This window comes from Podarcis liolepis (assembly GCF_965112155.1).
Source record: "Podarcis liolepis genome assembly, chromosome: 7".
Classification (NCBI taxonomy): domain Eukaryota; kingdom Metazoa; phylum Chordata; class Lepidosauria; order Squamata; family Lacertidae; genus Podarcis; species Podarcis liolepis.
The window spans coordinates 2,613,485-2,640,939 of NC_139561.1; the positions used below are offsets into that span (position 1 = coordinate 2,613,485).

The window sequence follows — 27,455 nt, forward strand, 5'->3', positions numbered from 1 at the left end:
GGAGCCGGGGGCGGGGCTGTGCTTAAAGAGCCCGCCGGGGCCGGAGGACGGGCGAAGATGGCGGCGGCAGCGGCGGCGGCGGCGGGGCGACCGCGGAGAGGCGGCCGGGGCCCCGCAGGGCTGCTCCTCCTGCTGCTGCTGCTGCTGCTTCCGGGGTCCCGGGCCGAGCAGATGGAGGAGCACCTGAAGCGGGAGCACTCCCTCACCAAGCCTTACCAGGGTGAGCTGCGCCCTCCTCACGGCAGGCAGGCAGGCAGGCAGGAATCCTCCCGGTGCAGCTTCTGCAAGGCTCCCTCGCTGGGCTCCCCCCCCCGGATCACAGGGGGGCGCTTCCCCCGTTGGATGTCTGCCTGCAAGGCAGCTGCTCCAAAGCCATGTAGGCACTGAAGGCTGAATGGTGCATTTCTGGGCAGGAAGTGCTTCACCTGTTGGGTGTTGGCCAGCTGTGCAGATGTTCCGTGGTGCTGCTTGGGGGAGGAGGTGATTTTGGGGAGGGAGAGATTGTCCCTAGGCCCAAGGGGGGGGGGCTCATGGAAGGAAAAGGTGGGGCTGCCTGTTTGGGCTGCCCCTTTGCCCTGAGCAGCCTCATGTACATAAGAAACCCAACAGGTGGAAACCTTTCCTCTGAAAGGCACCTAGTGGGAATGCAAAGCTGCTCCGCTTCTGCTCTGTGCAACTATCCAAGGGACAGAAGGGGGGGGGGGGCGAGTGCCCTTGTGGAGTAGACTGTGCGTCCCAATGTTTGTGTGCCTATGAGACTAGATGGAAAGGAGGCTGTTGCAGCTATATTTAAGCTCTGAATACAACAAGTGAAGCCTTCTTCCTTGTGCAAAACCCTTCAGAAATGTTGGGTGTGATTGAAGTTCTGCCTGTATGCAGTGAACTCTTCTTCTTGCTTTTGTTATGTATTTTGTGTTTTTGGCGTGTATTTTTGTGCTCTGAACTGCCCTGAGATCTACAGATGAAGGGTGGTATACAGATTTAATAAATAATACAAAAAATAAACTGACCAGCAGAGTGCCTCTCCCTGTGACTGGGTGGGCTTTTATGCTGGTATGATTGGGGCACATTGGTGGTGGTTGTAGTGTATTTCTGTGCACAGAGCCTCATGGCACGTTCTATAGCATCTCCACCAGCAAGGCCTGGGCCACCAGATCGGGGCAAGCAACATTCTTACTCTTGCTGGGTTAATTGCCCTCAAGTGAATTAATGCACTTCTCCCAGTAGAAGTGACTGTCAACCATTCACCTGTATGGGAAAACATAATGATGTGCTGTCCCCAGTCACTGAGAAAACAAGTTGGGTGCTGTCTCTGTATCCTTTCAGTTGCAGATTCATTGTTGCTTTTGTTTCTTGGTTGTACTAAGCTGTGATGAAATAGCTGTTTTTAGGATTATGGCTTAAATGCTCTGCTCCTCACTTTTTCAGGTGTAGGATCAGCCAGCTCCTCTCTGTGGGAACTTATGGGCAATGCGATGGTGATGACCCAGTTTGTTCGTCTCACTCCAGATATTCAGAGCAAGCAGGGCGCTCTCTGGAACAGGGTGGTAAGGCTTATTTTCCTCTAATTGTCTGCCGGTGGCTCTAGGGCTTCATTACACCAGAAATAATTGCCTTGTAAGATCTTCTGTTGATGTTATCCTATCTGAAAATAAAGCAGTGAAAGGTGAGGCAATTCATAGTATGATAATGAAATCCTGTGAGGATTAATATTTAGAGTGTCTGATGTGCCGAAAAATATTATGGAGTGCAGGAAAAATTAGATGTGAAACGAACTATATTTCAAAGCCAAGTTGCGTTGGTTACAAAGTTCTCTTTGTACCAGAGCTGTATATTGAAGAAGTTACTGTGTGGCTCTTGTTTATTTTCAAGATCAGAGATGACTTTAAAAGTGAGCTTCCAAGCAGTAAAACCACCTTCAGCGATCATAATGCTTTTCTGGTGCTGGGCTTGCTGACTGATGTGCCAGTCTCCATGGCTGCTTCAGTAAACTGGTATTTTAAAACCAAAAAAGCTAGCATCAGATGCCCATGACAACACAAGAGCAGCGTTAGGAACGTTGCCAAATAGCTCCTGAAACCAGGGTTGCAGTCACCAGAACGGAATGCCTAGTTGCCATTTTTGGGTAAGGCAGCTCTAAAGTCTTACTTTTCAAATGATGGACGGACTGTGATTGATTCTCAGTTAAACATCTGGCTAGTTCAGATGACAACCTTGAGCTAAGGCTTTTAGAAGAAATGACTTTGAGAAGAAAAGTCACCTTATCCAGGGACAGTCCACATATTCCAACCTCTTTTCTTAATGGTGACACAGTCCATTCATAACATTAGAATATTCTTCACAACTGTGAGCAGGGCAGTGAGGTGGGGGAAGGGGAGACAAACTGCAACAACAATTAACTATACTGTAACATTGTTCCCGGCTCCTATTCAGGCCGCACAGAAAAAGCATTGGTTCCTGAAATTCATTCTGATTGTGCAGATAAAATGTAACCGATAGAATTCTACAGGATGTGGTATTAGTGTGTGAAACAGTCAAGATTCAATGATTCCCAGCCCTGCATCTCTAGGTAGTGGAGAGGACAGGTACCATTGTGGTGCTCAGGCACCTTCACCTGGTCACAAGCCAGGCTATTCTCCCCACAGTCTTAAAACATAGAGTTGTGACCTTTGTCTCCTTGTTTACTATACTGGTTTTGCCAGTGCAATATTAGTCACTGAAATGGAAGAATACAAAGCGGGGGGGGGGGGGGAGCTGCAAGTTGCTGGCAGAAAGAAATGCTCTCAGGGAACAGGCGATTCTAGGGAAGGCTCAGTGAAGACCTTCAGCAGTGGCACCAACTCTGTGAAATATCTCTGAGATTATTTTGGCTGTCCCCTCATCTTGCTAAAACATATTTCTTTGCTGCTTAAAATGTTAGTGTAATTTCCAGTGCTTTTAGGTAGCTCCTTCTGCTTAGGCTTGTTTTGCTTGGGTTTTTTTTAATGCTTTGCACACAGTTAGGTTATTGTATAGTTTTTAATTGCTGTGCAACACCTTGAATATTTTTTAAATGCAACCTTTTTGCTACATGCTTGCCGTTTTTGTGCCTGGCTGACACTCAAGGATTATGGAAATTTATGTGCTTTGAAGCCTTAAAGTATATGTTACAGACAGACAATATGTTAAGGAGTTTAACAATAAAGAGTAGAGTGTTTTGAAATGCGAAGTATTTTTTATTGTAAATACCAAATTAAATACGTATTAACAGTTTATGTTAAAAGGTAAAACGTATCGGACCCAGGGACGGTTAAGTCTAGTCAAAGGCGACTATGGGGTTGTGGCGCTCATCTCACTTTCAGGCCAAGGGAGCCGGTGTTTGTTCACACAATATGTCACTTATGTGAATTGTGTATTAGTTCATGCTTATCAAAATGATAAATAAAAAGTGTTGCCAACCCCAAATGGCACCTAGACATTCTGTTTTGGCTCCTAGCTTTTCTATCCCAGTTTCTAACACTGCTTAAGACAAAGATGTGTTTCTGAATCTCTATTAATTGCTTGTTTCTGCCCAAAGAATATAATTTAAGATAAAGATCAAGCATGAGCTAAGCCGTAGTTTAGCTTAGCATGCTGACTGAACATGGCATCTCTGGAGGAAACAAACCATAGGAATTCAAACCATTTTGTAAAAATGTTGCAAACAAAAAGTGCTAGAATGAAATAGGAACATCAGCAAAGAAAAGTCAAGCAGCATCCACCCTCTATTTGATTATTTTCTTTTTTCTCCAACTTCCTTTATGCTAATCTTCACAAACAATTTCAGAACTTGAAAGCCTTGTTATTACTTCATTCACTTGCCAAGGCAAAGGGGGTCCAGCAGATGTTATTGCTCCTGTACTGAAAATTCCTGGAGGTGTGCTCCCTCTCCACTGCATGGCTACCTGTAAGAGTTATGCTGAGGAGGAGATTTGGGCAGGGTGTAGGTTGTATCATAATATGAATGATTTCCTAATATCTAGAGCCTCTGCTTTTCAGCTTCCTGGGGAAATCTATCGGAGTGCTTCTGGAAATAATGCAGGTTTGGAGGGGCATTGGTTCTGATCCAGCAAGACCCTTCTTTTGTTCTTACTTCAGTAAATGTGATAGTGAATATTGACCCATTAAGGTATTAAATGACCTGGACTTTGCAGACACCAGAAACTGATAGAAGCTCAGTGTTTATTCATACGATCCAAAAGCAGACTGGGTTCCATCATTTGTGTGTTATGTTTGGCCAACTCCCTTTTTCTTTCTGCTGTCCCAGAGGCTCAGCAAAACATTGGCACTGGCCAGATTCAGTGTAGAAATTTTCAGGCATTTTACCAGCTGGCTGCCTTAATACTGTATTTTAGTGGCAGTAAGGTTCATAACTTGACAGTAGTAGGTTGTCAGCTGTTTGTGGAGTTGACTATCAAGGCACTGGGCTAGTCAGATGCTGAAGTCTTTCCACTTGGGAAACTTTATTGTCTTGGGAACGGTCCCCCTTTTCCTTAAACTGATGCCATTTTGCTCTGTTGTTATGCCTGTGTGCAGTTCCCCATATCTTAATAACACCAGCTGGGATTAATTTTCTTGGCACTCAGTTGGCAAGGGAATGTATAGATTATTGGCAAGAGGAATCCCGAAAGCACTCTTCTTTGCTGTTTGCGTTTTGTAAAGGTTGATGCTTGTTTCTGCTAATGTGTGTTTCTGCAGCCTGCTTCTAAGTTCTACCTTTCCTTTCAGTAGACGTAATGGAGACAGTTGAACTCCTTTATAATTCCACTTGTGCGCATTCAAGTGCTTCAACAGACTTCAGAGCTGTGCGAAATCGGACCAGGTCAGGGCGCTGCTTGATGGCTTCCAATCAGGGCTGACAAGGTGGAGCTGGGCGTGGCGAAGGGAATACTACTGTCCAAATTGGAGCCAAAGTTGCCAGCCTGCACTTAGCAGCTGCTTTGTTGGGCTCTTGCGCATCGGTAGCTTGAGAAATAAATAAAAGGACCTTGTTCCTTCTGGTTTACAAAAGCCTTTCCCTCCCTTCTTACTGGATTCTTATTTTCTCCAAATGAGTAGCCTAAACAATGAATGCCTTATCTGTTCTTGCAACTTCACAAAATTGGCAGTTTCTACAAGTTGATGGAAACTTTCTTTCTCCCTCAATTTTTTGATGTTTGTTTCTTTGCAGAAATACAACAGAGAAATATTTAGGAGAGAACAGCATCAGGGCTGAGGTGCACTTCTGTTTCCCTTCTTAAACTAAAGAGGGTAGCACACAACAAAGGGGACGCCATTCTGAATACTGAATTCTTCACCCCACCTGCACAGTACACACTTTTCAGCTGCATTGTTCTTCATTGTTGGAGTAACAGAAACATCTGTGCTACAGATTCCCAAGCCAACCTCATTCACGTTTACTCAGAAATAAGTCCTGCTAAAACTTCCTCTTGAGCTGCCTGTGTATGTTGGGTTATAGCCTTAACACTCCTTTGAGGTGTCATGGCTCACCACAAACAGCATGGGGCCCTGGGCTGGATGTGTGCAAGGGGACTAAGGATGTGCCCTTTCCCCTTCCAAGGTCTCTTGGAACAACTGTGGGATGCCGTGCCATTTTCCTGCTTCCAGAAATGTCACCACTTCTCCCTTCCTTCTTTTAGCCCTGGGCAGTGGGGTGGGGTGGAAATTAGGGCTGGATGATATATACATACATTGGCCAAAACTGATTTGAAGTCCATATCATGATTTTTTTTTGGGGGGGGGAGGCGGTTTGAGTTCTTGTTTAAAGTGTTTTGTGATTTTATATTCTGATTTTATCCTGTGAACCATTCTGAGAGATGTGGGTATAGGGTGATAGATAAATTTAATTAATGTTAATTATAATAAAATCGGTTTCATAAATTTTGACCCAGCAATATATTGTAAATCTTGGTGTGTGCACGCTATAATAATAATAATAATAATTTTTAATTTATACCCCGCCCTCCCCAGCCAAGGCCGGGCTCAGAGCGGCTTACAAGCAATAATAAAAACAAGTTGAATGATTACAACTTAAACACAAAAATAAAATACAACATTAAAATAATGGAACATTAAAATATTAAAATGTAGCCTTATCGCAGGAGGAGAAGGAAAAGAAAAAAGAGAGGGAGGGAATCAAATTGGCTCCAAGCCAAAGGCCAGGCGGAACAACTCTGTCTTACAGGCCCTGCGGAAAGAAATCAGATCCTGCAGGGCCCTGGTCTCATGAGACAGAGCGTTCCACCAGGCCGGAGCCATCACTGAAAAGTCCCTGGCTCTGGTTGAGGCTAATCTGACTTCCTTAGGGCCTGGGACCTCTAGGGTGTTGCTATTTATGGACCTTGAGGCTCTCCGTGGGGCATACCAGGAGAGGCGGTCCCGTAGGTACGAGGGTCCTAGGCTGCATAGGGCTTTAAAGGTCCAAACCAGCACCTTCAACCTGACCCTGTACTCCACCGGGAGCCAGTGCAGCTGGAAAAGCACTGGGTGAATATGCTCCCATGGCAGAGACCCCGTGAGGAGCCTCGCTGCAGCATTCTGCACCTGCTGGAGTTTCTGGGACTATGCAAAAGTCACAATGTGTAAAGACCAAGCGGGCTTTCTCCCGGGCAGACATTTGTCTGATAACATGAGGAATATAATTAATATTCTAGAAAAACTACAAGTGAATATCAATACTAAGGCAGTCTTGATATTTGTGGACGCAGAGAAAGCCTTTGACAACATTTCTTGGAGTTTTATGAAGAAGAATCTGCAGGGGACGGGGTAGGTCAAGGTTTTGAAAATGGTATAGGTGCAATTTATTCAGAACAAAAGGCAAAATTAATTGTGAACGATGTAGTGACAGAAGAGTTTAAGATTGAGAAAGCGACATGACAAGGTTGCCCAATTTCTCCATTGCTCTTTATATCGGTCCTTGAGGTTTTGTTAAATATGATTAGAAAGGACCAAGAGGTTAAAGGTATACAAGTGGGAGCTAAACAGTACAAATTGAAAGTATTTGCTGATGACTTAGTATTGACTTTACAGGAGCCAGAATCTAGTACTAAAAGGGTATTGGAACTGATTCAAGAATTTGGACAGGTAGCAGGTTTTAAGCTAAATAAGATGAAAACTAAGGTTTTAGAGAAAAACCTAACTGAGAATGAGAAAGAGAAGTTTCAGGAGGAGACAGGACTAACATTGGTTAAGAAAGTGAAATATTTAGGGGTTAACATGACTGCCAAAAATGTGAATTTATTTAAGGATAATTATGAAAAATGTTGGATTGAAGTGAAAAAGGATTTAGAAGTATGGACATATTTGAAGTTATCATTGCTAGGCCAAATTGCTGTGATAAAAATGAATGTGTTGCCAAGGATGTTGTTTTTGTTTCAAACTTTGCAAATTCTGGATAAGATGGATTGTTTCAAGAAGTGGCAGAAAGATATTTCTAGATTTGTTTGGCAGGGCAAGAAGCCTCGAATAAAATTTAAGATATTAACTGATGCCAAAGAAAGAGGTGGATTTGCCCTGCCAGACCTTAAACTTTATTATGAATCAGCCGCTTTTTGCTGGCTGAGAGAATGGCTGCTTCTTGAAAACACTGAAGTGTTGGATTTAGAAGGTTTCAACAATGCATTTGGCTGGCATGCATATCTGTGGTACGATAAGGTAAAAGCACATAAAGCATTTAAAAACCATATTGTTAGAAAAGCATTGTTTAATGTTTGGATAAGATATAAGGATTTGTTAGAAAAGAAAACCCCAAGATGGTTGCCACCAATGGAAGCCAAGGCACAGAAAAAACTCAATATGGAGGCCAAATGGCCGAAATATTGGGAAATTCTGGAACAAGATGGAGACAGAATAAAATTGCAGAGCTTTGAAAAATTGAAAAACAAAGTGCGAGATTGGCTCCATTATTACCAAATAATGGAGGCATACAAATTGGACAAAAAAGTTGGTTTCCAGGTGGAAAAATCAAAATTGGAAACAGAATTGTTAGATCCAAAAATCAAGAATTTGTCAAGAATGTATAACTTGCTGTTGAAATGGAACACTCAGAATGAAATGGTGAAATCAGCTATGATTAAATGGGCACAAGATGTTGGACATAACATAATGATGGCTGACTGGGAACAGTTATGGACCACAGGTGTGAAATTTACGGCATGTAATGCCCTAAGAGAAAATTTAATGAAAATGATCTATAGGTGGTACATGACACCAGTTAAGCTTGGAAAAATTTACCATTTGCCCGACAATAAATGTTGGAAATGTAATGAGACTGAAGGTACATTCTTTCACCTTTGGTGGACATGCCCAAGGATTAAGACATTCTGGGAGATGATTTATAACGAAATGAAAAAGGTATTTAAATATACCTTCTTGAAGAAACCAGAGGCCTTTCTCCTGGGCATGGTCGGCCAATTGGTGTTAAAGAAGGATAGAACTTTCTTTATGTCTGCAACAACAGCAGCAAGAATACTCATCGCAAAATATTGGAAGACACAAGATTTACCCACCCGGGAAGAATGGCAGATGAAGTTGATGGACTATATGGAACTGGCGGAAATGACTGGCAGAATCCGAGACCAGGGAGAAGAATTGGTGGAAGAAGACTGGAAAAAGTTTAAAGATTATTTACTGAAATACTGTAAAATTAATGAATGTTAGAAGAATGTTGGAATGAAGTTACATGGCTTTAGTAGAAATGTTATAAGGAATTATGTATAAATAGATTAATAGTATATTAAAGGAAAAAATAAGGTTAGAATGTGTTAAGATAATTATAGGATAGAAAACAGAGGAAGATGGAAAGGAATTGCTGAAACAATTAACAGAAGTGGAATACAAAGAGGGAGGTGTGAGGAGGTCGTGGAAATAAGTGAATGAAAGATAAGATACTGAAATTGTTTGATGTGTTTTAAACTGTTTTTGTTTTGTTTTGTTAGTTTAATGTGTTAGTGTTATGTAGTGTTATTGTATTGTATTGTTCTTTTTGTTGTTGTTGTAGTGTTTAAATTGTTGGAAAAGTAATAAATATTATTTTCAAAAAAAGAAGAAAAAAAAGCAAAAGTCACAATGTGAGAAGAACTGTGAAGCCAGCCAATGTCTCTTCATAGCTCCATCCTTATTTCAGACATTGTGATACATCAGTATATCACGATGTTTAGCTGTTGATATGTCATGAGGTTGAAAACCAAATATTGCCTAGCCCTAGTGTAAATTTCTCCATGCAAAATTTTCCAGTGCTTTTTTATTTTTAACAAAGAATATTGTTTCTTTTTTAAAGCTTTGTTTTACTTGCATTTAGTCAACAAACACACTTAATTAGATCAGTCTGTAGGGCATCAGAAAAAATTCCAAAGCAAATTACCCCAGCTTGCATAGTGAAATTTTCTAGTTAAAATTTTAATTCACAGTGCTCTGGAAAATCCACATCACTGTCCTATGCCAAATTAGATGGTAAGCCTCTCAGGGCAGAGGCCTGTCCTTTTGTGCTATGGAACACGGGGAGCTTCCTGGCTCAGAGTGTCTAGTTCAGTACTGCCTACTGCCCAGGGCTTAAGATGAGGTCCTCTTGCTGCCTTACCTGGAGATGGCAGAGATTGAACCTGGGACCTTCTGCATGCAGAGTAGATGCATTCAAAGTATATTTAAACTAAGGGTTGATAACAGAATTCACAGTGCTTTTGGAATACTTTTCTTCCTGGTGGAAAGCCATTTAACAAATCTGGTTAAATTTGTAGTGCAAATGTGACCAAAAGTCGTCTTTTTTTCTTACGTGCTTGTGTGGCAGATGTTGGAATAGTCGTCCCTGATATCACAAACACATTGTCTTCTCCTGTCCCCTTCCCACTTTTTGCAGCCCTGTTACTTGAGAGACTGGGAGATGCAGGTACACTTCAAAATCCACGGGCAAGGAAAGAAGAATCTGAATGGAGATGGCTTTGCAATCTGGTACACAAAGGACCGTATGCAGCCAGGTAAAAGATTTTTCTCTCGAGCTCATTGCCAAACCACAAGCCACTGCTCAAGGGACCGAATGCATGCAGATCCACAGCAGTGAGCCACCTGGCTGCTTTGCGCCCGTCTCTAGATTCTGATAGCACAGATCAGCTTGCTGTGGATTGGGGTTTGTGTGTGTATATTGACATCTTCTCTTGCATTTGCAATGCACCGGGAGACGACTTGTCTTGTGTAATGGATGGGAAGTGAGCTAAAAGCTACCTCAAACAGAACTTTATTGAATGGAGTACAATTTTCCAGTTTAGGTTTTCTTCTTTTATAGTGGCTGTAAGGCAATACACTTAAAGCTGCTGAGTTAAAACCCCAGCTCCTGCATTCTCTCCCCCCCCCCCATCATGAGTAATAATAATAATAATAATTATAATTTCCTTCTTACTGTTTTCTTGCCGCAATTGTTTTGCACTGCTAAAGTTGGCAAGCTAGTAGTAGTTTAAGTTGTGAACATAACCGGGAAGCAGGTTGCCTCTTCAGTATGTAGTGGGAACCCCAAAGAATCTCTCCAGATTTTTTCATTGTGATGTCAGGGGATGCAACAGAAAGTGCACTGGGAGATAATTAATGGTTCCCACACCAATGTCTGCTCATCTGGTTCTAGGCTAGTGGCTCTTGAGTGTGAGGAAGGACAACCCCTGAGATCCTGTGCTTTGCCTAATGCCACATGATAAATTTGTTTTGGCCCTAAATCAGGGGTCTGCAACCTTTAAGACAAAAAGAGCCACTTGGACCCGTTTCCGAAGGAAAAAAACAACTGGGAGCCGCAAAACCATTGCGACATTTAAAACAAATATATCTCCGGAGCCGCAATCTGACAGCGGGCGGGAAGGTGATGTCGGTATTAACGCGCGCACTGCCCCCATACGACGTTACAGCCAGTACAGCGCCCGCCACAGTGGGGAGTGTCGGGGTGCACAATGTGCCTCCTCCCCTCGCTAGTATCCGCCCCGGAGCCGCGGCAAAGGTGTAAAAGAGCCACATGCGGCTCCGGAGCCGCGGGTTGCAGACCCCTGCCCTAAATGGATGCCGATCACTTCTCCTGCCCCCAGTAACTGGATGCATTCACACTGTGTCTCTCTCAAGCAGGTTAATGTAGAAGAGCCCTGAAGAAGCCAAGAAGTTGGCACTTAGGACAGCAGTGGAGAACCTCTTCTTAGGCCCTCCCAGTCTCCACATTAGGCCTTTGTGGCTGCTTTGACTAAGCCATGCCCAACCGCCCTTGCATCTGATGGCTTCTATGAAGTCGAGTGTAGGGCAGGTAAAGGCACGGTTGAGTCAAAAGTGAGTTTGCAGGCACCTGAACAGTAGCACCTGCAAAACCCCTAACTTTGCTTTCATCTGATTGTTAGGGCTTGCAAAGCACTGTGCACACAGTGGTCAGCTGGTTGTTGGCTTTGCAAAGTACAGGGCTATGCCTTTGACCACATGGTTAGGTTTCAAACTACAAAGGCAAAAATAGGTCACCTGACATTGTTGTGATGTCAGAGGAGTGACCCTGTCTATCTGTCAACTTGGCCTGTGGGCAGGTGGCAGGTAAAGGAGAGAGGAGGGTTTGGCCTGCCTGCTGGATCCTATTCCTGACCCCTAACTTGGGGGATAACTCGGTGGCATTTTTTCCAACTAAAACCAGTTTGACTGAGCTGTAGCTTTAAATGGGAGAGGCAGAGCTGCATTCTCAAGAACCATACTTTTCTCTGGGCAGTGAGCCAGAGTCCTAAAGTGTGAGTTGCTGCACAATAGCCATCTCCAACCTGGTGCCTTCCAAATCCTTTGGTCTGCCTGTAGCCCAAAACACCTGGAGGGCATCAAGCTGGAGATGGTTATTCTACAAGAACAACTTCCATGAATGACTAGGTTACTGCCCCCCTCCACTTGATTAATGTACTTGTATTCATATGTACTTGTATTCATAAGCAAGAGATGCAACATTTGAATGTGGGTGCTTTTACACTCTGAAAGCACTTCCCCTTGGAGTTAAATTTGTATCTCTTGCTCAAAACTTGACTAAAGTCTGGTAAACCCACCAAGAATCATGTTGGATTGCTCCAGGGTCCATTTCAGGGTTAGTCATCACTGACTTCAAAATGTGCTGATTTGGATGACTATTGAATACAGGCACAAGAACCTTGCACTTCTCTGCTGTAGATTTGCATTGTTCAAAATAAGCTATAAAGTTGAAATGTGTTGTAATGGGCATCCATTAATAAATCTTTCCAAAAGTTGTGTAAACGGGAAGCCAGGTCTTCTGTAGTTTGGTTGTGGGGAATAAGCCTGCTTAGCTCAAACTTCTGCTTGCTCCACCAAGTGGTGGCGTAAAATGCTAGAAAGCAGCAGCTGGTGGAAGCTGATGGTGAACACGCTGACATCTGTTCTAGGGCCTGTCTTCGGGAGCAAGGATAACTTTCTAGGGCTGGGAGTGTTTGTAGACACCTATCCAAATGAGGAAAAGCAGCAGGAGGTAAGGTGGCTTTGGAACAGCGGTTAAAGCAGTGGGAAAACGGCGGGGGGGGGGCAATCCTTGTTGTTCAGTGTCCCGGGTGTCCATAACAATGGGATGAAGGTTTTTTGTTTTTTTTAAGTGCTAAGCCTGTTCCCCATGATCCCCAGCAAAGTATTATTTATTATTAAATACATTAGTTGCTCTATCTTGCCCAGGGCAACTTAAAGTGACTTACAACCAACTAAACCCCCATTAAAACCAAGAGGAGAAAGAAATACATTTAAAAACATCTGGCTCACTTCTGGCCATAGATAGTTAAAGGCCAAAGACCTGGTTGAAGAGGAATGTTTTCACCCTGTGCCTTAAGATGTATAATGAAAGCGCCAGGTGATTCTCCTTGGGGAGAGCATTTCACAAATGGGCCCCTACCATAGAAAAAGCCCGTTCTCGCGTTACCTCCTTCTGGACCTCTCATGAAGGAAGCACACAAAGGGCCTCAGATGATGAGCATATGACCACGTTGTGGCTGGTGGTAGATGCAGTCCCAGATACCTCCTGGGTACCAGGCTGACAAAGCCAGGGCTAGAATTGTGGTAATTCCTCATTTAAAAAAAGATGGGCTAGCCAGCTATTTAAAATACGTTCCTTAACTTGCAAGATCTTTATTGGCTTCTGCCTTCTTTACTGAGATTGATGCAAATGTTTTTGTACATGGAAGTGTGCATGCATCATATATCTGAGGAAGGAACTATGAAGGAACCTTGTCTTGAATCAGTGACTATTATACCTGCCTCTTTTTCTTTTTACCAAGTCAGAATTGAGGAGCTTCTGTCTGGTGCCCTAAAGGAGATCCTGCTATCAGGTTTGCTGCCATATTGCAGCTTCTCTGTCAATGTGAAATCTTTTCTGAGTTTAATCCCCAACTCTCATCCTATTACTGCCCTGTCTTGGTTGAGATACAATAATGCCTAACCTGTAAATCCCAAGCCCATCTGACTAGTTATTCCAAGCCAATGCTGCTTGCTTTTGATTCTACGTTTTCAATTCTATTTTTGTATGTGCAGGGAGTTTTTCTTCATTGGAATCAAATGTTTTAATCCCTTCCTGCAACCTAAAGCTGTACAATCTAGGAAAATTTTGCCATCCGATTCTATTCTGAAAGTTAAACTGGTTGGAATTGCCAGATGTTCTGTACAGCTATGATGTGCTATGTTGAATATTCTGCCCAGTGTTCTGAAATTGCCATTTCCAGCCTGGTGTCTTCTAGGGCTGATGTGAGTTGTAATCCAAGGCATCAGGAGGGCACCAGGTTGGGGAAGGTTGTTCAGAACAAAGGTGGCCAAGTTCAGTAATACAGTTGAACTAATGACCCCATTCCAAGGCCTTGGAGCAGGTCTCCATCTCTTTCTCTCCCTCCCCTCTGTCTCTCCCATTCCCTGTCGACCACAGGTCACTTTAAATCAAGACCTCTGAACATGGCTTCCAGAATCAAATGGTTTGTACCATGGACCATGGCATGCCCTGTAGCGGCTCACCTTATTGTGGAGCAGAGCAGCTCTGCGACAACAAAACTACCCCTTCCCATGTTTACTTTGGATCTCTCCTCTTCAAATGGCAAGCAGACTTGCTGCACAATGAGGCTCTGCAATTTCAGACCTTTTAAAAAAAATCTGGTTGGCCTTGCTGTGGAAATACTGAGCAGTTGTTGTTTTTTCCCCAAATAAGCTGATATTTGCTCAGGTTTGCTAATACTATTTGAGCTTTGCTTTTGTTTGCCTACCTGAGGGGGCTCTTTGTATTCCCTTTTGAAATGTCTCCCTTCAGAGGAGCTCTGAATTTACCTTAAATGGCAGTGAAAGCCATTCTTGAACCTCTGGTACTAACCCTGCTGGGCCCTCCCATGAAAGGAAGTTCAGTTTCTCTTCCCGCTCCCCGTGGTCTTGGCCAGGGTGAACATACACTTGGGTGGGGAAAGTGAAGCACCTCCTCCCCCCCCCATTGAAAAAGAAGGCTCATTTTACTTGTACGCGCAAGAGAGTTTTATTGTAAAGTCACTTGCCTGCCTCAGAATAGCCTCACCTGTTCTGCCTCTGCATGAGCTACTGGTCTAGGCATACCTCAGGCAGGGAGCAGGCAGCCTCCTTGAAGGGTGAGTCACTTTGGTTCCTCCCTGTAGTTAGGAATGAGGAGAGTGATCCAGTTGCACCAGATTCAGGAGTAGCAGCATTGCCTGTTGCCAGCTGAGACCAACAGTGGATGGAGGTGAAGACGCCCCTCTGGATGAAAGGCTGGTCCAACAGGGAGCCATCACTGTAGGTGGATCTCTAGGGCCACAGGTGTCCTTGGCCATCTGATTCAGTTGATTTCTCCTTCGCGTTGTCTGGCAAGCTCTGTGGGTCAAGAAGTGTCTTGATACTGTGTGCAACATTAAAGTCTCACATTGAATATAACTGATCTGTAGAAAGGACGTCAAGATCTGAAAACAAATAATATGTACTTTTGTAACCCAAGAAGATATTTACCGTATTTTCCCCTCTATAACACACAGATTTTTTCTCCTAAAAAGTAAGGGGAAATGTCTGTGCGTGTTATTGAGCGAATGTGTGGTCCCTGGAGCTGACAGGCGCGAGTGAAGGCAAAAATCAGGCAAATATCAATCGTCCGGAGAAGGGAAGCCTTGAAAAGAGGAAGCTGCTGCTTTCCTGCATTCTGCCTCAGGGTCTTACTGCCCTCCTGCTTCTGTTTGTTACTGTGTTTGTTCAAACGGAACAAAGAGCAGAGAAAACCCCTCCCCTCCAGGCAAGCAGAGGGGAAAGCAGAGCGTCCTTCCTTCCAATTCCTCGCGTGCTCCAGTGCTGCAACATGCAGGTGGGGGAGAGAGAGAGAGCTGGCTGGCTTGGGTGGGTGCGTGGGGGGAACATGCAGGTGGGGGAGAGAGAGAGAGCTGGCTGGCTTGGGTGGGTGCGTGGGGGGAACTTTTGCCTTCCTTTCCTCCCTCCGGTAAAACCCCTCTCCTGCATTCTTAGCCAGCTGCTTCTCCGCACACCCCTCTCGGTGCTCCTTGTCCCTTCTATGTTTTTCCTTCCCTCCCCACTTAAAACGTGGTTACAAAGCACGGATCCACATGGATCCTCAGGATCTTTGCATTGGGTAACCCCAAATTCACCATCAGATCACATAGCAATGATCTGATGCAAAAACAGGGCTGCAATGGTGCAAAAACATGGTTACAAAGCACGGATCCACATGGATCCTCAGGTCTTTGCATTGGGTCACCCCAAATTCACCATCAGATCACATAGCATGTCCATGGCTACAGCCTGCACCAAAAAATCACGCACCCACTGTTGCCTGGGGCTGCAATGGTACAAAAACGTGGTTACAAAGCATGGATCCACATGGCTCCTCAGGATCTTTGCATTGGGCTACCCCAAACTCACCATCAAATCACATGTCTGTGGCCACAGCATGAAGCACAAAAATGATACACCCACTGTTTCATTCAGAATTTTTTTTCTTGTTTTCCTCCTCTTAAAACTATGTGCGTGTTATGGTCAGGTGCGTGTTATCGAGCGAAAAATACGGTAATAAAAATAATTTTAAAAACAAAGTATGCTGGGCAGGATTTAAAAGCTGTCTTTTTTAATGTCAGGATTTGCAGTTTGAAAAACACAACCCTTTCCATTGCATATATGCAAGCACATGGTTTGGCTGGGTTCCTGCTTGGTAGTGTTGGGTACTTCAGTTCATATCATTGAGCCCATTTGTGGTTAAATTTCCTCACCTGCGCTTTTAGAGAGTTTCTTTAGATTTGTATCACAATATCCCTGACCATCAATTCCAGGAATAGGAATAGTTGCCAAGGCTTCCCCCAATGTGGATCTTGGTTACGGTTGAGTGGTGGTGTGTAGTTTTACAGGTCAATGTTTAACTGTCTGTTGGATGACTGTCTCTTGCTTCATTCCTTCCCTCTCTCCCTTGCTTTGCAATAACTGTTCTGGATTCTCAGGCCCAGAAGAAGAGGTATTCCTCAGGAAACCAGGTACTTGAAGATGCTCTCCTAGCCTTGCATCAAGCTTATAGCGTTCTTTTTGCCAGTTTGCCTCTCTTACTGCTTTTGAGTTTTATGTCTGCCAATATCCCAGGTCGGAAAACTCCAGTGCTTAGAACCAGAGCGACAATTATTGAATTACAGCCTGTTTTACTGGACCACCCTCTATCTTTCCATTCTTCACCATCCTTTCCCTGCAGATCTGGCTTTGCATTATGTGTAGTTACTGGGATATTTTGCCCTGCCTTCTCTTGTGAGTCTCATCAGTTTAATGCATTTGGACCATAGGGACCTCTGGGTTCAAATCTCGGACTCCTCAGCTGGCCTTGGGCAAACCACAAGCTCTAACCACAAATCTCAGGCTTCAGTTCATAATCTGTAGATGGGGGCGATTGTCCAAGATGAACTTGGACTAGTAAAAATGAAAAGTGACACACTGTGACCATCCGAGAGCTACTTCCACTGTTAGGCAGCACACAGTTGCCTTGCAGATACGTAGTAGGGTCCTTCTGTGCTAAGATGCAGACAGGGCTTCATGATGGTCACCTAAAGTGCCTGGGAAGAGGGAGAGGTCTTTTGCCCGCTTGAGAACATAAGAGCCTGTTGGATCAGATCAGTGGCCCATCTAGTCCAGCATCCGGTTCTCACGGTGGCCAACCAGATGCCTTGAGGAAACCCACAAGCAGGACCCGAGTGCAAGAGCTTTCTCCCCCCCCCCCGGGCCTTCCAGAAGCAGACTGCCTCTGGCCTTGAAGGCACCAGGAGCCCCCTCCTCCATGCATCTGTCCAGTCCTCTTTTAAAACTTTCAAGTTTGGTGGCCATCACTGCCTCTTGTGGGAGCGAGGATGCTCTGTGTGAAGGAGGACTTTACTTTATCCATCCAGTCTTCCAGCATTCAGCTTCATTGAGGTCCATGTGTTCTAGCGTTTTGAGAGAGAGCAAACTTTTCTGTTTGCCTTCTTCATGCCATGCATGAGTTTATAAACTTCTTCCTTCTCACCTCTTCCCTTTAGCAGAAGACCTTGCATGGTGGCTTCAGGACAGACAAGTGTTTTGTTAAAAATTATGAAACTCTCAGTATTCAAAGTGTGGCGATGGTCGCTGCTTTAGATGGCTTTAAAGGGAGTTGAGGCAAATCCATAAAGGAGGGCAGGTCTATCAGTGGATTATCCATTAGTCATAACAGCGAAACAGAATCTGTGCTTTTGACTGACTTGATGCTGGCTGGGGGTGGGGTGGGGCTCTTGCAGGCTTTCAAGCATATTTTTAATAAATCATATGGCTTAGAAACTTGAGGATTATTATTATTTTAAAAAACCTGAAGTTTTGAGAAATGGAATTCTGTGCCCAGTTCCATAGTCTATATGTTTCTAGGTTGTGCTGAAAGATGGTGTACTTAACAACACTTGATGCAGATATCAGAATTAATACACTGATGTTGCCTGGTTAGAAATGTATAGTCTAAAAGGGCAAGATGCATCTCTTAGAAGAATTTCATGGGGCACAAGCCCCACGGTTAAGTTCTCCCGTGAGGTTGGCAAAGGGCCTGTGTTCTCTCACGACAATCGAACCATTCATGGAGAACTGCACTCTCTGTCTGTAGCCATCTTGCAGTAACCAGGAAGTCTCCAGCCTATTGTTTAGTCAAGTGGAGCAGCCTGTTGGCTCAGGCTGAGCTACAGTTGCTTAAGCTGGTGGTGGGCATTTTATATCTTTGTACATTAGTTAGTTTTGTACCTATTTGCTAGGTGAGACTCAATGTGTTTTGAGAGCATCAAAACACACCCTTCCAGAATTTGGGGCGTGCCTCTCCTATTTCTGCTGTGCCTGTGGGTAACCTGCAAGTAACTGAGCACAAGAGCACAGTCTCCTGTGACTTCCAGCAACGGGCATTCAGAAACATTACTGGCTCTGAACATGGAGGCGGAACTTGGGCATCATGGCTGGTAGACATTGATAGCTTTCTTCTCCATCACTGCCTCCTTTGGGAGTGAGTGCTGTTGTCTAACCCTTTTTTAGACCTTAACTTTTGCTCAGACGTAGGAGTAGCTTGTGCTGATCTGTGCTTGCTTGTCCAGAGTAAGTCCCAGCCCTGCTAATGCTCATGCTGGGTTCTGTCTCTGTCCTGCTTGGCTCCCTGCATGCCTGTTTCCCCTCATTGTCCACTGGATGTGACCAGACCTTTGACAGAGCAGTGTGCAAATAGCCGGCTGACCTGCAGTTCCTCTCTTCCCTTCCAGCGGGTGTTCCCATACGTCTCTGCCATGGTGAGCAATGGGTCCCTCGCCTATGACCACGACAGAGATGGCAGACCCACTGAACTTGGTGGATGCACAGCAATGGTGCGCAACTTGAACCACGACACATTTCTGGTGATCCGCTATGTGAAGAGGAGGCTTACGGTGAGTCCTTCTCTGTGCACTTCGTCTGCTGCATTCCACATTCCCACCGGCATTCCTCCGGTGTGGCCTCAGAAAGGAGTAGGTTGGATTGAGTCTTCTCTCTTTTCAGGTCTTGCTTGATATCGATGGCAAGCATGAATGGAGAGACTGCATTGACATCCCAGGAGTACACTTGCCACGCGGCTACTACTTTGGGGTCTCTTCTGTCACCGGGGACCTGTCGGGTACTGCTTTTAAGGCCGGCTGAAAGCATCCTCCTCCTGCTGCTGTGTTTTTCAAGAGTCTAAAGCCAGATCTCCTAGAAGCAGAAATGAAGAAGTTCAGGAAAAAGTGAACCCATAAATGGCTGCTGGCTCTCATGTTTTCCTGTAGTTCTGTTTGTAGATGCCTAAAATATCTTTAGTCTTTCTCAGGCACAGGCAAACTTAGCCCACCAGATGTTTTGGGACTACAATTCCCATTATCCCTCATCACTGGTCCCGTTAGCTAGGGATGATGGGAGTTGTAGTCCCAAAACATCTGGAGGGCCGAGTTTGCCTATGCCTGGTCTTTCTGGACCAGGCGAGGGCAGACTTCAGGCTTGTGGGATCTACATTACAACTCACAGATGCATCAGCTGTAGCCAGGGACTAAAGATGTGCACTTAGAATTAAGAGAAAATTACACCTAGGAACATCTTGAGTTTCAGAATTAGAACTGAGCTCACAGTCCTTGCACTTGCAAACATACCTGCTGTATTTTCATGGGTCTCATTTTCAAATGGGCATCACTCATGTGCCTTGTGTGGGTTCCTCTCACTTAGACATGGCCTCTTACATGCTCCCAACTGGGCTCATTCACCCTTTTTTTACTCATGTCTCACCAAAGTTTCTATAAGTTATTAATTGCTTAGCGGTGACCTCTGTCTGACCATTGCACCCCAGTGGCCTAAGGGCTGCACATCTTCTCCTCTGAAGATGCAAATCCTGTCCATAAGTCAGAGCTGGTTGTTCCTCTTTAATCTAAAGGAATGGCTGGCTGCGCATGGAACATGGGGAGAACTCCAGGATGGTTGCATCACCCAGGGCCAACTGCCATTGTACAGTGGGAAGGAGAGAGTGGATCTAAGTTGACCGAAGGGGTCTGCTGTGCAGCTGTGTGCTCTTGCCATTCTGTGAGCATGTTAATGAAGTCCAGCTTAAAGGACTGCCACACAGCCGCTGGTGTTGGGTCTGTTTAGGCAGCCTAGTTCCACAAAGTTCCCTCCAGTCAGTGATGGGCAAAGTCATTCCTATTTGTGAGGAGTTTGGGAAGAGCTATCTGTCTACTCTTCTCCAGACAGAATTGACAAAACAGAGTTATTGAACAATGGTCTCAAGCCATTCCTGAGATGTGTGTGAGAGCCAAGTGGGAAGGCTACCTGGCCAACCAGTAGAGGTTGTGCTCCCTCCCACGCAAGGGGGAATTTCAGCAGGTGTGAGGGGAGTGCCTGCCTGCCTGCCTATTGTGCTCACACTCTTCCTTCTCCCTGTTCCTCTTTTGCCCCAGATAACCATGACATCATTTCCCTGAAGCTGTACCAACTGACTGTTCAACGGACACTGGAGGAGGACAAGCGGGACAAAGAAGTCTTCTTACCTGTGGTGGAGAACATGAAACTGCCTGGAAGTAAGTGTGGGTGGGTGGAGTGATGGGGCTTTAGGGCTGGAGTTTCAGGAAGAGATGCTGTAGGGATGCAGACTTTTGGTTGCTTGCAGAGGAGTCCTGCTCTTTTGATCTTAAGATACTGATATCACACAGTTAATTCTTACCTGTGCAGAAATGGGTCTTGTCTGCAACACTGACAGAAAGAGGTCAGTTTCAAAGGTCAGATGTTAAGTCCCTGAAGGCTTAATTCACATGTGCGTCTGCAGCATGGATGCCACTTCCCTGACTTGTAATTCAACACTCCTTGGGACCAGGAAGATGAAGCAACTTGGCTGGTGTTTGTGGGGAAGAGCCACAATTCTCTGGCATAGCACATGACTTGCATGAAAAAAGTCCCAGCTTCAATTCCCAGCATCCCCAGGAAAGATTTTGCCTTAAACCCTGGAGAGCCACTGCTGTGCAAGTAAGTGAAAGCCAGAAGTGGGGAGCTGTGGCCCTCCAGATGTGGTTGGATTCCAACTCCCATGAGCCCCAGCCAGCATGGCCAATGGTCAGGGGTGATGGGAGTTGTAGTTGAGAAACATCCAGAGGGCCACCAGTTAGGCACCCCCTTCCCTGGTGTAGAAAGCACTGGGCTTAGATGGGCCCTTGATCTCTAGATGAGCCCCTGCTGCTGCTCTTCCCAGAATCTGTTACTCAAAGGCACAATACATCTGAGATTTAGATCCCATCTAGGTATTCTGGTCAACCACAAACTAAATCTGTCCTCCATGCCTACTCACTCTGCTAACCTTTCTTGACGTGAAGCTAAGTTTGGCCAAGGAATTCAGCCAAAGAGGCACAAGGTTGTTCATGGCTATTTCTTGGTAGCTGAGCCTGATCTGTGTTTCCATCCTTTGCAGTAGAGACTCCAATGGAACCAATGAGTGGCCTTGCTCTCTTCTTGATCGTCTTCTTCTCGTTGGTTGCCATCGTGTTTGCCATCGTCATTGGAATTATAGTCTACAACAAATGGCAGGAACAGAGCCGGAAACACTTTTACTGATCTGGAGGCGTCCTGCTGCATTCTTCCTCCTTTGCCTTCTGGAGGGCCATTGGTTTGTTGGCATGGGTGGTTGCCTATGCAGGCAGTTAGTTTCCAGAAGCCATGCTGTGAGGACTCCTGTTCATCTGGATCTTATACTTCTAATGGCAGCCTTTGGATTGGTGGTGGGCCCCCAATGATGGAGGCAACCATATCACTCTGCTCTACTTTGACTGCTTTGAACTGTGAGTTTTCAACACTGGCATTTCTACGAGACTTTATAGACATATCCTTGATCATGCAATGTGAAGTGAACATTCATCACATCGCTCTATGTAGATGGGAGAGACGTTTAGCCAATGAGATCTGGATTTGGTAACCTCTGCTGTTCCCTGTGGAGACTGGTTGGAAACCAGAGTAGTTGGGTGGGTGTCGAAATGCCGGTATGTTGATCAGGGCTGTTTGGTCTGGATGTTCTACTGCAGAGGGTAGCTAAGCTGAGTTTTGCAGATGTTGTATTCCAACTCTTGTCAGCCCCAGCCAGACTCGCCAGTGGTTGGGGATGATGGGAGTTGTAGTCCAGCAGTATATGGAGGGCCACAGGTTAGCTAACATTGTTTTACTGGGATGCCTTAACTAGCATGTAGATCAGTCTTTGGCAACCTAGCGCCCTCCAGTTTTGGACTACAGCTCCCATCAGCCCCAATCAGCTAGCTTGGCAAGGGAAGCTGGGAAGCTTGTATCTATAAGAAACCAAGGTATCCTTACCTTATGTCCCACAAATACACCTTTACTCTTTTCCTCTAGTTTGCAAAGACACCACCCTGCAGAATAAACAAATGTGAATGCCCTCCCTTCTAAAATAAATGGCAGCCTGCCTTATAATCCTGTCCCTCCCACTCCAAATTGAGACCTTCTGGCTTGCCTAACTGGACAAACTGCTGTACGTTTTTATTCAGGTGCTACAAAGCAGTTGACTCCTACAGCAACTAAAAGGCAGCCCCTCTGTGTTCTTTCCTCTTTCCGAAGCGGGGAGCCTCCCCTGGTTGCTCTGCTAATGGAGGTTGGGTGGGGGGAAATCCCTTTGTTTTTAATACTAGCTGCTCCATTGATGGGAACTCAGCTGAGGGGCCTCCCTTGCCAGTCATCCTCTGAGCCTTGCTAGCCAGCCGTGTGATGGAAAGGACAGGATGCCTCTTCTTCCTAGGTCCCACCAGAAGCCTGGTGGCTGGTGGTTCCGGAGATCTGTACTGGGAGCAGTGGCAGACTTTAGGCTAACGTTTCAGAGGCACTCTGTGCAATGCCAAAATTGGGTGCCTCAACCTCTCGTCTTCTGTTGTTCCTCATTGCTGAAGCACCCGCTGTGGAGCCCTCTCAGCTCGGCGCCCAGGGCAGGCGTTTCCCTAAATCCGCCTCTCCTAGTGGCCTCACTTCCCTGAAAGTCATCTTTGCCTGCTGTTATTTTCCTGAGCACACAGCTGATCTGCCGAGTAATGTGGAAGGCAGTGCACTATGCCAGAGCACCGAGAAGCTGATGTGAAAACTGAAAGGTAGACAGGATGGTGGGTGGGGATTTATTTTCTTATTGGCGAATTACTGTTTTAGACAAAATGCTGCTGACATTTATTGCTGCTATTACCTCCTTTATATATATATATATAAGGTGACTCTTCCCAGTTCTCTGGGGAACCTGACCTCCATCGCTCTCCAGCACTGAACACGCTCCATACAACTCAGAGGTCCCCTCTTTCCTCCCTACTGATGCCCCCCCCCCTTTTAATGGTCAGATTGGTGTCATCATTTTAACCTTTGCCACGGTTCACCATGGCAGGAGGAAAGGCCTGTTGGCATCAGGACCGTTTTTCACCTGAAAACTGATGCTTGAAGGCTTTATTATTTACAGTGAATTTGGCTGCCTGACCTGACCTCTGACCCCCCTTGGGGTGTGCATTGGTGGAAGGGAGGATGCATTTGCTTGCACAAATGTTGAGCATGATTCTTCATAGAAATGAGCTGTGCTTTCCCTCTGTGAAGTGGGGAGAGCCTGGTCACTGTCACACTGTGCATATTTTCATCTTTGCACCCCTTCCAACTTCTAAAGTTTTATAATGACATTCAGTGACTTTGGTGTATTGGAACTAGGGTTGTGCTAAATATTCTTCATTTCAGCTTTGAGAGGGCAAGGAAGGGCAGAAAGGAAAACGTTTCCCCAAACCTGTTCATGGTCATCTTGCCTTTAGCATGTTAATTCTCTTCCTTAGTTGCCATTTTTAAAAAGCTGGCTCTGTGATCTCTTTTTTCAAGTAATGCCAGGCAATCAAGGATCATGTAATGGACCTGGTGATGGCCAAATCTGAAGGGTGAGAGCAAAGAAGTCCAGTTGAGAGGGAGGGCTGGACTTCCGGATCTGGCCGTGTGGGACACAGGCTACTTTCCCTGCACACAGGTGGACCATGAGGTGGCAGGACTTGCTTTTCAATGCTGCTGAAAACAAGCACAAATCCTGCCTCTGCTCTTTTGGCTCAACCCTAGTTTGAAAGGAACTTAAAAATACTTTGACGTTTGTCCAGATCATAATTCACTACACCTGGTTTTTTTTTTTTTAACACATAAGTTTAAAATGGAATGTGAAAAGTTATGAGCCAGCTGCTTAGAAGATCCCCAAGATGGAGTCAAATAAGCCAAAAACTCAGAAAAGGCCAATGCTTAAAAAGAAAAGCTCAGGATTTTGCGAGAGCCTAAGTGTCTTATTGGTTTGCATGTTACCTCATCCCAATTTAGTTAACAAATTATATTGCTTTTCAGGAGCCTTTTCTATTTAGCGATAAACATGGGCTTGTCTCTATCTCTGATGCAACTGACCTTTTGTATTAACTGCAATAAATATTATGTTCATAAACTTGTCCTAGTTAAAGGGGAAACAGGAGAGAAGTGGGGGACCTCTAGGAGAGCCTTAAAGAAAAAAACCCATGTGCGCTGCCCTGAATAATTGTGGGGGTGGAGGCACCTTGCCCCCAAATGTCTCTGGTCCATGTTGTCTGCAGGGATCCTGGGCTAGATTGCTCTTTTGACCCGATCCCACTTGCCCTACCTGCAGGGAACACTTCTCATGAGGGAGCCTTTGAGGGCAGAAGTGTGGCGTACGCAGAGTGGTGAGCTTGACTTCATTATAAAAATGGATTCTTTGTGGAAAGAAGAAGAAACCACATTTGGGGGGGGGGGAGTCTTGTTACAAGGATGATTTTGAGAGTTGCTGTGCTAAGCAGCATGATCTCGTAATAAGTTTTTTTTTAATAAAAAAAAACTTTCACTGTTTTAACAGCCTTCAGAGCTGGGATATGAAGTACAAATATTCCCTAGCTCATAAATGATTGGTAAAGTTGCTCAAAAGCAACTAGTGGATATTTGGGAACCGGCCTGAGGAACTCACAGGGAGCTTGTGTTCTTCTCATTGGGGATGTGTTTTAAATCTTGCTGCTATCTGTCACAAGCTGCTTTTCAGAAACAGGCTGTAATTTTATAGGGTCCTTAATATAAACAAGTGAATGTATTTCTTATTGTTTAGGGAGGCACTTGGTGGTGGTCACAAGCTGTAACCACGGTTTACCCTTTGGTTTGCAGCTTATGGTTTGTCCAGGTGTGCTTAGCTGGGCAAAGCCCATCAGCAATGTGACCAGGCAGGCGCACAATGGTTTGCAGAACCTGCATGCGCACACCCTTGTGCTAAGCCATGTTTTGGATTACCAGGCTGCACCTGACAGCAGCTCACCAAGGTGAGGTGCAGCTTCAGGCCCAAGACTCAACAGATCTTTGTGCAACCGGAGGAGTAATCAAGGGGGAGTCTCCCTGGTTGCCTCAAGAGGCAGTTGTGATAGTGAGCAGTGGAAGGATGAAGAAGATGGCATGCTTTTCCCATTGTTTCAATAAGAGTTCTGGATTAGTGACAGTGGATCCCTAAGGGGTGAGACCTGCCACAAAGGCTCAAGTGGGTTGTGCAGTTTACTTCTATATCAGTGTTGCAACCTCCACAAACGATGGTAGAACTAGGGTTGCCATATTTCAAAAAGTAAAAACCAGGACACCCCAAAAGTTGACCTTTTTTTTTTTTTTTACAAAAACACAAAACCCCCGAGATTTTTCAATTGACTTACCTAAGATCCAGCAGGACAAAGCACCACCTTTAGGAAATTCCCCCCAGACATTAATTCCACCTTTGAAATCCTGGTAATGTCCAGGAAGACCTGGATGTGTGGCAGCCCTAGGGAGACCCCATGCTCTGCATGCAGGAAGCCTTGGATCAATTCCTGGCACCTCTAGTTTTTTAAAACAAAATGCTGCTTTAAGGCTTTGGAGAAACACTTCATTGGGTGGGCAGACTTCAAGCTTCCAGGATCTATTTTGTTTTATTTGGACTCCCCAAGATTCACCACCTGCACTCAGTGGAAGACTGGTGGCTTTAAGAGCTGGGTGCAGTTGTATGCTCACTGCACAGTGCAGTAATTTGAATTTAGTAACAAAAGTGAGCTTCTGGGTCTTGTGACCCACAAACGCCAAGTGTTCTTGAATTCAGTGGCCTAATTTGTAGTGAAGCAGCCTTTTGCATTTGTTGCTATTGCTAAAGGATTGAGAAGCAAACACTTGCCAAACTGGCCAGAGATCTACTCCCCCCCCCCCGCCCCCAGCCTAGACAGACTAATGCTCAGCCTTGGTATGAGGCAGAATTGGGGGAGTGTGTGAGCCTCCAGAAGCTGCTCCAACAATGCCAAGCGCCTTTCTGTACTTTGGTCCTGGATGGTGGGCTTTTCATGTCGGTTCTAGAGCATCAAGCAAAGCATGACACGAGGGACGCCAGTACCTTCCTTGCTAAAGGAAACACCCACTGCAGTTTTTTTAATGTGGGGGCTTCACTTTCGCTGGCGCCCAGATGCTGTGCTTCAGCAGGGTCAGCATCTGGCTGTGGGGCAGCTGCTGAGTTAATGGCTGCAGGAGGACCCTTCCTCTTTCTGAAGATAAGTTTCCTACATCAGCCTTTGCCAACATGGTGTGTCCTTTGGATATTTTGGCTGACAACCCTCATCAGCTCCAAACAGCATGGCTGGCGCTGATAGTAGATCTAGGCTCAAGGATCTACTGAACACCTGCTTGGTGAAGGCTGTTTGAAATAGTGATGAAGCAATATTGTAGCCAGGAAGCATTGCTTCTTTCAAAGCCCCCCCCCCCTTTTTTTTGCCTGATCTGGTAAAAAGATTGTATGGTCGTCTGCCTTTTTCTCTGTATTTGTTTTTGTGTCTTGACAATAAACACAGATGCCGAAGTCTCTTTGCCGCTGTATGCATTGGTGGCTTAATTTAGTTCTCTTTTACTCTATCACAGTTGGGATCTCTAAACAGCTCACAGAATGAAGAATGAGATGTTAAAATACAAAAAGCCCAGTAATTAAAAATGCAGCAACTTGTAACATATAAATTTCACTTTCCAGTGGAGGAAAAATAAAACTAGTTAGCAGCTTGGATGATCAAACAAGCAGAACTCTAATGTTAAAAGAGGACAGATCTGTTTTATTTCCAAGTGTAAGTTGTTTACAAGGCTTGGGTGGATAAAAGGATCTTCATCTGGTGCCAAAAAGAGCAAAGAAGATGCCAGATGTGAGGCTATTCTGTAGCTGAAGTGCTGATCCCTTTGCAAGGGCCATGCACCTCACTTCACTAGAGTGTTGGCACATGGAACAAGGGCTTTGAGGAGGATATTATGGTTTGGGTAAGTGTATGCAGGAGAATGTGATGTTCTGGCTAACCTTTATGCTGTTAAGGGCTTTCAACCAGCCCTGGAAGCAGCCTGGCATCCAGTGTGGCTGATCAGGTACTGGCATAAGATTGAACAGCTCC

General features: G+C 45.1%; 1 protein-coding gene across 3 annotated transcripts; it reads left to right on the forward strand.

Annotated features, from left to right (window-relative positions):
- On the forward strand, positions 1-26,889 carry LMAN2L (lectin, mannose binding 2 like). Of its 3 annotated transcripts, XM_083514375.1 has the most exons (9): positions 1-220; positions 1,429-1,547; positions 9,872-9,989; positions 12,402-12,484; positions 16,476-16,508; positions 18,759-18,920; positions 19,030-19,144; positions 20,448-20,567; positions 21,449-26,889. In XM_083514375.1, exons 1-9 carry the CDS (start codon positions 58-60, stop codon positions 21,589-21,591), a joined length of 1,056 nt encoding a protein of 351 aa, XP_083370501.1. In that variant the 5' UTR covers positions 1-57; the 3' UTR covers positions 21,592-26,889. The 3 variants fall into 3 exon arrangements, with proteins under 3 accessions (XP_083370501.1, XP_083370502.1, XP_083370503.1); XM_083514376.1 differs by lacking the exon at positions 16,476-16,508 and having other exon boundaries at positions 34-220; XM_083514377.1 differs by lacking the exons at positions 1-220; positions 1,429-1,547; positions 12,402-12,484; positions 16,476-16,508 and having other exon boundaries at positions 9,875-9,989.
- The last annotated feature ends 566 nt before the right edge of the window (positions 26,890-27,455 follow it).